This window comes from Oryctolagus cuniculus, chromosome 2 (assembly GCF_964237555.1).
Source record: "Oryctolagus cuniculus chromosome 2, mOryCun1.1, whole genome shotgun sequence".
Classification (NCBI taxonomy): domain Eukaryota; kingdom Metazoa; phylum Chordata; class Mammalia; order Lagomorpha; family Leporidae; genus Oryctolagus; species Oryctolagus cuniculus.
The window spans coordinates 158,543,667-158,557,574 of NC_091433.1; the positions used below are offsets into that span (position 1 = coordinate 158,543,667).

The 13,908-nt window shown below is 41.5% G+C and overlaps 1 protein-coding gene across 11 annotated transcripts in view; it reads right to left on the reverse strand.

Moving 5' to 3' along the window:
* The window catches only part of PPM1B (protein phosphatase, Mg2+/Mn2+ dependent 1B), a 79,734-nt gene that overhangs the window by 29,872 nt on the left and 35,954 nt on the right, over positions 1-13,908 (reverse strand). For 10 of the 11 annotated variants that reach the window (XR_011386663.1, XR_011386664.1, XM_051842957.2 and 7 more), the window contains exon 2: positions 2,944-3,803. The exons of the other annotated variant lie outside the window; for it this stretch is intronic. Coding sequence is in view for 8 of the 10 variants with exons in the window: in XM_070069186.1 (XP_069925287.1) it covers positions 2,944-3,803 (860 nt within the window). In the remaining 2 variants the exon portion in view is untranslated. The remainder of the gene's footprint in view (positions 1-2,943; positions 3,804-13,908) is intronic. 11 annotated transcript variants of the gene reach the window in all.

The window sequence follows — 13,908 nt, forward strand, 5'->3', positions numbered from 1 at the left end:
CTAGGTCTCCCACATGGGTACAGAAGCCCAAGGACTTGGGCCATTTTCTACTGCATTCCCAAGCTATAGGCAGAGAGCTGGATCGGAAGTGGAGCAGCCGGGACTCAAACTGGTACCCATATGGGATGCCAGCACTGCAGGGAGAGGCTTAGCCTACTACACCACAGTGCTGACCCTCCCTCTCTTCTTAAACGGGTTAACACCTATTGAGCAACTACTAAGTGCTTTCCATGGATTTCAGAATTTACATTCAGCCTTTCAGATTAATTCTAAATAATTATATTCTATGTTATGATACTGCTAATCCTTAGTATTACAATATAAATGAGTGGAATGACAAAATTATGGAGTTAAATTGTCTGTCGTTATTGCTCACTTCTGAGAATCTACAAGTCCATCTAGAATCTTTTATTTTCCCAGATGTATTTATTTATTTGAAAGGAGGAGTGTTACAGAGAGGGACTGATCTTCCATCTGCTGGTTCACTCCCCAAATGGTCTCCAAGAGCTAGGAACCCCATTGGAGTCTCTCATATGAGAGGCAGGGGTCCAAGTACTTGAGGCGGCCTTCTTCCAGCTGCTTTCCTTGGTGCATCAGCAAGAAGCTGGATAGGAAGTAGAGCAGCCAGGATGTGAAGAGGCCAGGCTGAACTCACTGGGCCACAATGTTGGTCCCTATAATATTTTTTAACATCATCAATATGAACATTTAACCATTTTAAAGTGGCAAAAATTATCAAGTAAAGATATGTCACCAGAAATTTAAAATTTCATTCAGAAGCACAGAGGCAAAATTCCCAGAAACTGGGGGTGGTAGCTGGCCTGGTAGTTAAGACGCAGGTTGATATGTCCATGTTTCCTATCAGAGTGCCGCATACAATACCCAGCTCTGGCTCCTGACTCCAGCTTCCTGCTCATGCAGACCCTGGGATACAGCAGTGAGGGCTCAAGTGCATGAGTCCTTGCCATGCACTCCGGAAACCTGAATTCAGCGTGCAGTCCCTGGCGTTGGTTCTGCACAAGCCATGCCTTGCCTGCATTTTGGGAGTGAATGAGCAAATTTTAGGGAATGAACCAGTGGATGAGAACAAGCTCTCTGTGTCCCTCAAATAAAAATAAGTATATAATAAGTGGAAATAGTACAATAATTTTTTTTCCTGAAAACTAGCATCCTTTCAATGGAGTGCAATTTTATCTACTACACAAACTTTCTTTAGTCCAAATTACAGACTTGATAGGTTTTTAAAAGGCTATTTCTTCACAACTGTATGTTATCTATTTAACAGAAGACTATGCAGCCATGAAAAATGCAGAGCAATACTTATAAAAATGGAGACCTCACTACAATATATTGTTGGAAAAAGCAGGCTGTAGCACAACAAATATAATCAGCTAATTTTTTATAAAAACCATCCACACCACACTGGCAGGCAGGCAAAACTGACTAGAAAGATAAATATCATAATAATGAAAGTAGCTGATAAAGTGTAACAAAATTTTGAGTCCTTTTAAAATATTTTTTGTATTATATGGATTTATTTCAATAGCATATACTATTTGTTTTTGGTAATTAGAAGCAAAAAAAAAGAAAAGTGCATGCCTGTTTTCATTTCAAAAAGCTGCAGGTCAGAATCACTCCATTTGGAGTCCAAGGATAAAGAAATTTCCAGAGCCACTTATTATTTGATCATCGCCAATCGCCAATAGTTCTGTCCTGAATAGTGTGTTAAAGAAAAAAATCAGTGCAGCCAGAGGTACCATCATTAAAATCCTCTCGGAATAAAGCTGCCCACTAGAAACTCTAACAGATATATTCACCAAAACCTAGGCAATTCTTTAGACCCAGAGATCCTTCTTGAAAAGCCTCTGGCTATGCCTGTACCTTCCACAACAACTTATGTGATAGGGAGGCAAAATGGTTCCTCATGTAGATAGAATAAGTCAAACTGTATTTCATAAAACTAATGGTCAGTTTTGCCTTGTATCTGTTTAGTTAGAGAGTCAAAGAATATTTGCACATTGGCCAGAAATTGGCCAGATAACTCAAGTATTAATCAATTTCTATTTAGAAGCTGTCAAGAACCCATTTGAAACAACTGAATACTTTAAAGACATTCAAGGGAACTGCCAGTTATCTGTTATTCTGGATATTTTTTGTTTCCATTACTGCATAAAATTCTAATTCACCAAAAAATTAGAAATCTAAATAAATTTCAGTGGCCCACAGAGATCCTTCATGGGATTGCACTTTATATAAGCCTTTGGCTTTTAATCAGTGATAATAAAAACATCTCCACAAAAAGAATCTTGAAATCTTCTAAAAATACAATACTATCCATCAAGTCCTATACTTCTTACATGGAGAGTTACATGAAAATACCCTTTACATTGTATTGCTAATAAAAAGTTCCCTTTATGAGACCATGAGACATGCACTGTTCCTACTTTTTTTTTTTTCAGGTTTTGTCTTTGGTGCTACGAGGTCAGAAGCAAACTTTACCTAGGTAGACTTTTGGAACATCCTCCAATATTTTATGTGGCGGATTTTTTTTTTAGTGTATAAAGTACACAATTCTACTACCCGCACATCTGCACATTTTGTCAAGCTACTCATAATCAGTCACAAGACAGCAATTGTCAATGTTGAGAATTTGAACCAAATGCCACAATTCTGAATAGGTACCTCTGCCACACCAAGTCATCAAGTATTTAAATGATAACAAATGTCTCAGAATATCAAACTTAATCTGCAAACTAGAAGTTTGGGACAAATAGTGATGGCAAAAAAAAAAAATAGTAGTTTCATTCTTGTTGAGGAAGTATTCAAAAATGTATGTTTTCCCTAAAGAAAATATTAAGTTTTAAAAACTTAAAGTTTGCTTAAATTTACTTACTGTGCCTTTTATAATATGGTATTTTAATTAAAACAAAAAAACTTACATACCTTATGTAAACAAGTGTCCACTACCCAATTGCACACATTTTCCAGGTCATCAGATACCTCAAGCCTAGATTTAACAAATTCACAGAGCTCCTCATTACTCATAACATCCCAGATCCCATCACAAGCCAAGATGATAAATTCATCCTCTTCTGCTCTTAAAATTTCATAAACCTCAGGCTCTGGAGAAACAAGTTGTTCTGTTGGGCCCTTGCCATCAACACACTTGTAATCATAGTCCCCCAGAGCGCGAGACACCGCTAATGAACCATTAACGCGTTGTATCATGACGCTGCCTCCTGCGTTTTGAATTCGCTCCTTTTCCCTTGGATTACAAGGTTTGTGATCCTGGGTAGAAAAGCAGACTTGTCCATTCCTATAGAGAACAGCACGTGAATCACCACAGTTAATGAAATAGACATGCTTAGGTGAAATCATAACTCCCACTGCAGTAGAACCACTCCTGTCCATCCCATTTCTGAGGTCTGAAAAGTTACGCATATATTCATCAATTTTCAAAAAGCCAGTTCTGATGCCATTCTTGACATTTTCCACTGAAGGCTCGAGAGCAGATCCTGATTTTCCAGCTGCCCTAAAGTCTTCATTGGTAGTGATGTGTTCTAACAAATGTGTCGAGCAGTAGTTTGCCACTCGGGATCCAGCATGACCATCATACACTGCAAAAAACGACCAGTCTTCCAAGCCGTGAGGAATACCCACAACAGCTGTGTGCGCATCTTCCATCTCCACTCTCCATCCTTGCATGCTGCTCAGGCCATAACGCAAACCATTTCCAGCACCATGAGCATTATGTTTTTCAGTTTTGGGTTTATCCAAAAATGCACCCATGTTTAGTAATGAATCTGAAAGAAAAAAACCATAGCTGTTAAATATTTGAGTTTGACAAAAATGTACCTACAATAATCTACCTACTCTCTATAACTACTATCTCAAGCAGGTTTTTCAGGAACAACAACAAAAAGACCAATCAAGAAATCCACTCTCTCCCCACCTCCCCTGCCTTCCACCCTTCCTCTAGAACAATGATTTCTCAACTCTAGCACATTAGAATCATCAGATAAATCAAATAAACAACTCTGGAAGTAGGACCCAGATATAAGTATTTTAAATAAAACCCTCAGGGCCGGTGCTGTGGCTTTAGGGGGTAAAGCCACCACCTGCAGTGTTAGAATCCTGTATGGGTGCCGGTTCGAGTCCTGGCTGCTCCACTGCCAATCCAGCTCTGGACTGGGAAAACAGAAGATGGCCCAGGTCCTTGGCCCCCTGCACCCACGTGGGAGACTGGGAAGAACATCCTGGCTTCAGATCGGCACAGCTCTGGCCATTGCAGCCATTTGGGGAGTAAACTAGCGGATGGAAGACCTCTCTCTGCCTCTGCCTCTGCCTCTCTGTAACTCTGCCTTTCAAATGAATAAATCTTAAAAAACAAACAAAAAAAAAGATTAAAAAAAATTTTCTCAGGTGACTCCTATGTGTAGCCAAATTGAAGACCATAGTTCTAGGAGAAAAGAAAGCCAAGAAACTTCAAGAATTTTATAAAATTCAATATATCAGTCTCATATTCAACATATAAGCCTACCAATATAAGACCGGACAATAAGAATATTCATAAATAAGTAATCCTGTTCAATAAATTAAGGTGGAAAAGTTGCTAATATATTTTAGAAAGACTTCCAAAAGTTAACTATTGAAATTAATTTTTGACTTTAGTGATCTTAAAGACAACTTCAAAATTCAACTAAAACAAATCTCCATTCTATAAACATTCAGCTGTATCAAAACTTTAGTGCACATGAAATTAAAAAATACAGACTCATTACTTATATTCTGTCAGAACAAACAATTTTAATATGGTGCCAAAGAAATTCCTGGGGTCATCACTGTGGCTCAGCAAGTTAAAGAGCTGTCCTGCAGTGCCAGCATCACATACTGGTTCAAACCCTGGTTGCTCCATTTCTGATCCAACTCTCTGCTAATGTCTGGGAAACTAGAAGATGGCCCAAGTACTTGGACCCCTGCACCCATGTGTAGAGCTGAATGAAGCTCCTGGCTTCACCTTGGCCCAGCACTAACTCATGGGCCCATTTGGGGAGTGAACTAGTGGATGGAAGATGTCTGTCTCCCTCATGGTAATGCTACCTTTCAAATAAATACATAAATTGATAGTGAGAGAAAAATTATTTCATATTGCTGAGTTTTGTAATCCAGAAAGTAGCTATCCAATGTTGGCCGACAGACTTAAAATGCTCCTATAAAATATGACTATGCATCAGCTCCTCCCCCCACCCCACCCAACTTCATCATTATTATAAAGCTTTCTCAGCTTCAGACCAGAGTAGTAGTTCTCAAAAAGGAGAATAAGAGTTCCCTGACCTATTTCCTATATATTCTGTGTGACCCTGGGCAAATACCTTAAAAGAAAAAAAAAAGATTTTATTTATTTATGTATTTGGCAGGGTTACAGAGAGACAGATTCTATACACTAGATCACTGCACAAATGCCTTAAACAACTGGGCCTGGGCCAGACCAAAGGCAGGAGCATCATCTGGGTCTCCCACATGGATGGCAGGGGTCCAAAGCACTTGGGCCGTCTTCTACTGCTTTCCCAGGCACATTAGCAGGGAGCTGGATCAGAACTAGGGCAGCCAGGACATGAAATGGCACCCATTTGGGATGCTGGCACTGCAGGTGGCAGCTTAACCTAGTGCTATACCACAAAGACAGCCCCTGAGCAAATTTCTTAAACACCTGTACCTACATATTTCATAGGGTTTCTTGTTACAAATGAATTAATATAAAGTGCTTAGAACAGAACTAGAAACTGTAAACACCATAAGATGTTTGCTAATATTATCTGCTTTATATGCAGATTCCAAGACCCTATCCCTTGCCTCCAAAATTTTTTCAATACTTCATGGATGGAACCTTTAAGAAAGCATTTAAGAATCACATTTTGACAGACACTAGTCCAGATCAACTGATTTCCATTTGGGTATAGGTTTCTTTGTGCAGTATGCTTTTTAAGCTATGACCAATTATATATTTACAAAATTATATACTCACAAAAAAGGAATTTTGAAAGGAAAAGATTAAAAACACAGAAAAATTATTTTTAATTCAATCATAGTAGTATATTTCATACTGAGCAATGTAATAGAATATGCTTGTCATTTTTGAACATGTAGGCTACATGTTCAATAACTCTGATTCAATGATTTGAAACCTTAGTGGTATATATTTTTAGTTAAGATTTTAAGTAGTTATTTCAACTGAGAAAAAAACACAACTTACAAAGACACCTAAATGCAAATAAAACTGATCTGTTGTCTTTATTAAACCACTTTTCAATCCCATCTATTAATTACAGAAAAACCTCTGTAGTAGTTCCATTTTTCCTGATGCTTTTGAAATTAATGTACTGCTGTTTACACTTTAACAAATAGGTTCAAACTCCACACAAACTTCTCATTTAGAAGTGTTTTTTTTTTTTTAATTAATTTATTTTACTTGAAAGAGTTACACAGAGAGAAAAGGAGAGCGGGGGGCAGGGATGGTGGAGGGAGGTTTTCCATCCTCTAGTTCACTCCCCAGTTGGCCACAACAGCCAGAGCTGCGCCAATCTGAAACCAGGAGCCAGGAGCTTCTTCTGGGTCTCCCACGCGGGTGCAGGGGCCCAAGGGCTTGGGCCATCTTCTACTGCTCTCCCAAGGCCATACCAGAGAGCTGGATAGGAAGAGGAGCAGCCAGGACTTGAACCAGTACTCATGGGATGCCAGCATTGCAGGTGGCGGCTTTACCCACTATACCACAGCACCGTTCCTTTTTTTTTTGACAGAGAGGACAGTGAGATAGAGACAGAGAGAAAGGTCTTCCTTTGCTGTTGGTTCACCCTCCAATGGCCGCCGTGGCCAGAGCACCGCGCTGATCCAAAGCCAGGAGCCAGGTGCCTATCCTGGTCTCCCATGGGGTGCAGGGCCCAAGCACTTGGGCCATCCTCCACTGCACTCTCGGGCCACAGCAAAGAGCTGGCCTGGAAGAGGGGCAACTGGGACAGAATCCGGTGCCCCGACTGGGACTAGAACCCAGTGTGCCGGCGCCGCAAGGCAGAGGATTAGCCTAGTGAGCCGTGGCGCCGGCCTATTTACCTTAATTATCTTGAGACAAATGAAGAAGGAAGTCTCATGTCTTTGTTCCAGAGAGGGCACTGAAAAATCAATCTGTCTCCCTTAAGCTGTTGGTGGTGGGGGCAGCAGTAATAAGGAATAGGGTCCCATAAGAGAGATCTTGGCTTAAACAAAACAGCTTGGAATGAGAGGTCTGGAAACTTCCACCTGCTTGAACCTAGATTTAATTTACTTTAAAGATTTATTTATTATTTATTTGAAAGGCAGAGTTATAGAAAGGCAGAGGCAGAGGCAGTGAGAGAGAGAGAGAGAAAGTCTTCCACCCGCTGGTTCACTCCCCAAATGGCTGCAACGGCTGGAGCTGGAGCTGCTTCTGGGTCCCCCAAGTGGGTGCGGGGCCCAAGGACTAGAGCCATCTTCTACTGCTTTCCCAGGCCATAGCAGAGAGCTGGATCAGAGTGGAGCAGCTGGGACTCAAATCGTTGCCCATATGGGATGCCAGCACTGCAGGTGGCAGTTTTATCACAACACGACACCACAGTGCCAGCCCCTTGGATTTTATCTTTTAAAAAGAATTGCTTACAATTACATTCATAATGTCATTTTCACTGTTTAGTCCATTTCATAGGATTGTCTATCAAGTTTGGTCATGAAAATTTATGCATAAGAAATACCAAATATCTATTAGAGAAGCTTATTTAGGATCAAGAGCTTATTTTTTTAAAATGACCTGGAAAAGTTTCATACTACTGGGAGTTCAGCAAACAAATGATGTGTTTGAATATACACATAGAACTAGACTTTAAAAAACACAAATTGGTCCTTCCCCCAAACAAGAAATCCATAGTGTCCAGAAAAATAAAAGCACAATAACCTGAATCTTAAATACAAACATATGTGGATAAACATAGCATCCTAACAATGAAATGTGGGAAACAAGGAAACAAATGACTCAAGCATTGCGCTTGATTCCTCGGCTCTACACCACGCATCTGTTTTCCTAGAAAAAGAGCTGCTCCTTCCTGTTCTGAAACTCTGCTTTTAAGGTTGGATTACCAACTGCAGTTAACAGCTATATCACTGTATACAATGACACTGTGAAATCAGAATATGGCTCACAAGGGGCAAATACAATTCAACTGGGTATGTTGCTGTCTCATATGAAATACTCAAATAACACTTGTTTATCTGAAAAAAGATTTAAAGATTCTAACTGGACATCTCAATTTCTGGATATAAATTCTGAAGACAGGAAACCAGAAGAACCAAGACCAACTGATTGGACAGAAATACGAAGCTACCATACTAAATGAGCTATGAGGAAAGCCAGAACCAAGTTTAAACTGTACACCACACCACAGGTTTTGGTGGCATCTGTGGAAGTAGAGGTAAAACTGGGATTAAAACTAGGATGGATGGACTGAAAGTCCATTTAAAAAGCAGTTGACTGCCCACATTCTCCCCTCCTATGCAGTGCAGCTTCAATGAAATGAATGCCATTCCTTCAGCCCAGAAGAGATGTAGCTTATTTCTAAAGAAGGTAAAATGAGACTTTCTGAATATGGAAACACCAGGCAGAGATGAAGGCAGGAAATCAGACTTTAAACATTAAGTTAGGGGATGCCGCCTGGAACACTGATGTCCCATGTAGGCACTGGTTTGTGTCCTGGCTGCTCCACTTGCAATCCAGCTTCCTGCTAATAGCCTAGGAAAGCAGAGGGAGATGACCTGAATCCTATGGGAGACCCAGAAGAAAATCCTGGCTTTGGCTAGCCCCAGACCTGGCTGCTGTGGCCATCTGGGGAGAAAACTACCACATGGAATATCTCTAATTCTGCCTTTCAAATAAGTAAACAAAAATTAAAAAAAAAAAAAAAGTTAAGTGAAGGAGTATATACTTATTCTATGATCTAGACTTCTGCAGACATTTGGTTCTCAAAGTGACGGCAATTCAATTTATACCATCTGAACAAAAAATGAGAAGAGTCTTTAGAGACTCTCAATAGCCCTAAAGGAAAGATCTAAGAACACTGAGGTGGGCGTTGTGATACATTGTGTCACGGCACTGCTTGGGTTACTCCCATCCTATTGGAATTCCAGTGGTTCCACTTTCAAGCCAGCTTCCTGCTAATGCATCCTAGGAGGCAGCAGATGGTGGTGCAAATGCTTTGCTTTTGCCACCCATAGGGGAGACCTAGATGGAGTTCCTGACTCTTGGCTTTGGCTTGGCCCAGTCTGGCTATTACAGGTATTTGGGGAGTTAACCAGTGGCTGGAAGATTGATCTTTCTCTCAGCCCTTCAAGTAGATGAAAATAATGAACTTTTGAAAAAAGTAAAAAACAAACAAACAAACAAAAACTGACATTAGAGGCTACTCAATCATCCTGCAGTGAACACCATGGCCAGTAAGTCCCACAGACAAACTCACCCCTTTTAAAATATAAGCATACAGTCCACGGTCAATTAGAGAAGAATTTTCCCAAGACTCACAGACCAACCCAAGCCAGAAAGAAGCATACTAGAAGAGAAAAGGAACTACAAGAAAAGAAAATGTATAGGAAGAGGTGAGAATGCAAACAAGCAAACACCTTTCAGAGAAATAAGAAAATATTTAGGCCAGGGCATTAACCCGCTGTGCCACAGCGCCGGGCCCAAGATTCATTTTTAATTATCCTTATATACAGAAGATCAACTCTATACTAAGTAAAGATTTCAACAGTTTGCACCCACACAGACACACAAAGTATAAAGTACTGTTTGAAGACTAGTTTTACCATGAACTCTCAGAGTACAAAACATTAAGGACAGAGGTCCTACATGGGGAGTAGGTGCACAGTGACTCCTGTTGTTGATTTAACAATTGACACTCCTATTTATGACGTCAGTGATCATAAGAACATTTTTTTTTTTTTTTGACAGGCAGAGTGGACAGTGAGAGAGAGAGAGACAGAGAGAAAGGTCTTCCTTTGCCGTTGGTTCACCCTCCAATGGCCGCCACAGCTGGCGCACCGCGCTGATCCGATGGCAGGAGCCAGGTGCTTCTCCTGGTCTCCCATGGGGTGCAGGGCCCAAGCACTTGGGCCATCCTCCACTGCACTTCCCCGGCCACAGCAGAGAGCTGGCCTGGAAGAGGGGCAACTGGGACAGAATCCGGCGCCCCGACCGGGACTAGAACCCGGTGTGCCGGCGCTGCAAGGTGGAGGATTAGCCTAGTGAGCTGCGGCGCCGGCCAACAACATATTTTTAAAAATATTTCATCATTTCCTTGATAAAGTAAAACTACTGTAAATCTTACTATTAAAAATAGCATGGGGGCTGGCATTGTGGCATAGCAGGCTAGGCAACTGCCTACAATGCCAGCATCCAATACTGGAGCACTGTTTAGAGTATGGGCTGTTCTACTTCCAATCCAGTGCATGGGAAAACAGAGGAAAATGGACCAAGTATTTGGGCCCCTGCCATCCATATGGGAGAACTAGATGGAGTTCCAGGTTGCTAGCTTTGGCCTGGTCCAACCCCGGCAGGCCATTGCAGTCATTTGGGAAGTGGATCAGAGGCTGGAAGATCTTGATCTCTCTCCCTTCTCCCCTATCATTCTGCCTTTCAAATAAATAAAATAAAATAAAAATCAATAAAAAACATGAAGTCTTTACACGTCACTCAGAATGAGAACTGGGATACAATGACTTCTACAAGTCAAGAGCAAACTAAGGATATTATAAATTCATAGCTGGCGCTGCGGCTCACTAGGCTAATCCTCCGCCTAGCGGCGCCGGCACACCAGGTTCTAGTCCTGGTCAGGGCGCCGGATTCTGTTCCGGTTGCCCCTCTTCCAGGCCAGCTCTCTGCTGTGGCCAGGGAGTGCAGTGGAGGATGGCCCAAGTGCTTGGGCCCTGCACCCCATGGGAGACCAGGAGAAGCACCTGGCTCCTGCCATCAGATCAGTGTGGTGCGCCGGCTGCGGCGGCCATTGGAGGGTGAACCAACGGCAAAAGAAGACCTTTCTCTCTGTCTCTCTCTCTCACTGTCCACTCTGCCTGTCAAAAAAAAAAAAAAAATTTCATGAAGTGATGCATATACTGCAGTAACAGAAAAACTTTTCTGGAAACAATTTAGAATAGGACACAATATATAGTGCTGTTCCACCATAAGTAACTGAATTGAAATTTTTTAAGAGATAAAGTGAACAAACTAACAGATACCAATATCAATACATGAAACATGTAGCAAAAATCCAACATGTCTGATAACTGCTGCAAGACATTTTCTTAAGTTGAAAGTACTGCAATATGAGCATACTCTCAAAGAAGCTTAATACACAGTATTAATGCAGACTTGACTTAACATATACCTAGAGGAAAACCTAAAACAATGTTTCCATATGACTAACATGCAGACTCAAAATTACCCACGCAAAAATCCTAGGAATAAAAGCTAACAGAGTCTCTTTATCTCACTCTCCCATTGAATTGAAAGGAAAATGCAAACTTACTAGGGCTCTGTCTGATCTTACACCTGATTACTTCTTGAACTTCACTGCATTAAGTTTCCCATCACCGTTTACTATTCTCCAACTACAGTGGCCTTCTGTCTGTTCTCCCAATATGGTGAGCTTGTTCCCCCATCTGTGGATCCTGTTTTCACTGTTTTCCTTTCCTGACATTTAGACATCAGCCTCAATGACAACACAAAGAAATCTCTTAACCTATCTTCCCAACACTATCACACCTCATGTTCCTGTTTTACTTTGTTTGAAGCTTGCTAAAATTCTTTATTTACCCTAACCAGAATGTAAGCTCCATGAGAACAGAAAACTGCATCTGCCTTTTTCACTGCCAAATTTAATAAACAATACATGGGCCATAGCAGGTATATCAGACACTTGTGGCTTGCTATAGAAAAATCAGGGGACAAGCATTTGGGACAAGCACTGTGGAACAGCGAGTTAAGCTGCCAGTTTAAGAGTCTGCATTCCATATCAGAAGAGCCTGGTTGAAGTCCAAGCTTTCCATCCAGATTCCCACAATGTACCTGGCAGGCAGTGGTTAACGCCCAAGTACTGGGGTTCCTGCTACGTGGGAGACCAGGACAGAGTTCCTGGCTCCTAGCTTGTGCCTGGCCTACTCCTGGCTGTTGCAGGCAAGTATCTGAGGAGTGAAGCAGCATATGGAATATAACTCTTTCTCAGTCTCTCACTTTTTCTTTTCTTTCAAATAAAAATGCTTAAGAATTTTTGAAAAGAAACCAATGTTGTGTTTCTTAGTTCTACCAAAATTAGGTCCACTTCTTCCTTAATAACCACAAAAACACTTGGATACTTTTGACTACAATGAAATGTGAACTTCAGGACATGTATTCCCAATAATCACTAATATCAGGTATTATTTGAGGTTTACCATCCCTATTGCCAAAGCTAATGGCTACATTAGATAGCAACATAGAGATTAGCTCATGCATGTGAGAGGGGCTGAAAAAAATGGGAATTTTTGTGTGGTGGAACAAGCCTTGAAAGCAGCCCAGCAATTACACATCTAAAGTATCACTCTTATTGGGTAACCTTGCCAGCCTTGTTAGGTGGGTTCCAGCCCTTGGCAGTCTGGGGACTCTTCCCTTCCTGCAACAGGGAGAATATCACGTCCAATGACATTGTGCTGATAAATACTAGGAATGATTTCAAGAATTTCATGCCCAAGAAGCCCTCCACCCAGCTATGTCCCAGAAAGGGCAGGAAAGGGAGAAGACACTAGTTGGGGGAGGGGGTAAATACTCATATCCAAACCCTCCAGGCTGAACGCAGACCGCACTGAGTCCTCTCCTAAGATGCCCGCCTGGTCTGTCAGGTGCGTTCTTGTTCATCAAACTCTGCTACTTCACTTACAGCCAAACTCTTAGGTCTGAATTCTTTCTTGCTTGATAACAAGAACCTCCAGTCAGTGGTCTCCTGAAATACATTGCAAAGAGGCTTGGTCTGACCCTAAGCCCCTACAGGAACAACCAGGAGGCTAATCTGAGAGAGTTAAGGGCTTCTGCCTCTTATTGTTTCATTTAATTGTTGTGACAGAGGATCATTGTAACAAGTAATCACAATGTCATTTTTATCTTGTTTGAGGTGCTAAGGGGTAACCAAATACTTCTATGTTTATTCCATGGCATGCATTGATTTAAATGCTTTACAAACAGTAACTCACTTAAATTCTATCCTGTAGAAAACAACTGCAGGGCATCTGGCACAGCCATTAAGTCTGTGCTTGGGATACCCACATTCCGTATCAGGGTGCCCACTTTGGGTACTGGCTACTCCGCTTCAGATCCAGCTTCCTGGTAATGCACCCACCCTAAGCAGTACCAGGTGATGGCTCAAGTACTTAGGTCCCTGCTGGCCACGTGGGAGAGCCAAATGGAGTTCCAGGTTCCTGGCTGGCTGGCCCAGTCCTGGCTGTTAGCAGTATTTGAAGTGGGAACCAGATCTCGTTCTTTTTCTTTTGCTGATTCTCTGCCTTGCAAATAAAAATGAAAAAGGAAAGAAGCACCAAAAAAGCAAGCAAGCAATTTTCAAAGACCTTTAACCAAAAATCTTTTAGACAAGGTAAACCACTGAACTTCAACGGACATTCAGATTCTGCAGAATTCTCCTCCCTAGCACATCTGGCACACTTTTTGTTAGAGGGGCACGTGGACATCAGCAAGCCATGCTTAAATTGCCAATCCCAACTGCTTCTAATCAAAAGGAGATGGTCCCAGGGGTGCTTCATGTTTGTGAACAAGATTTTTCCCAAAGGTTTCCAAAGACTAATACACACTAACAACCTAAAAGGTAAGAT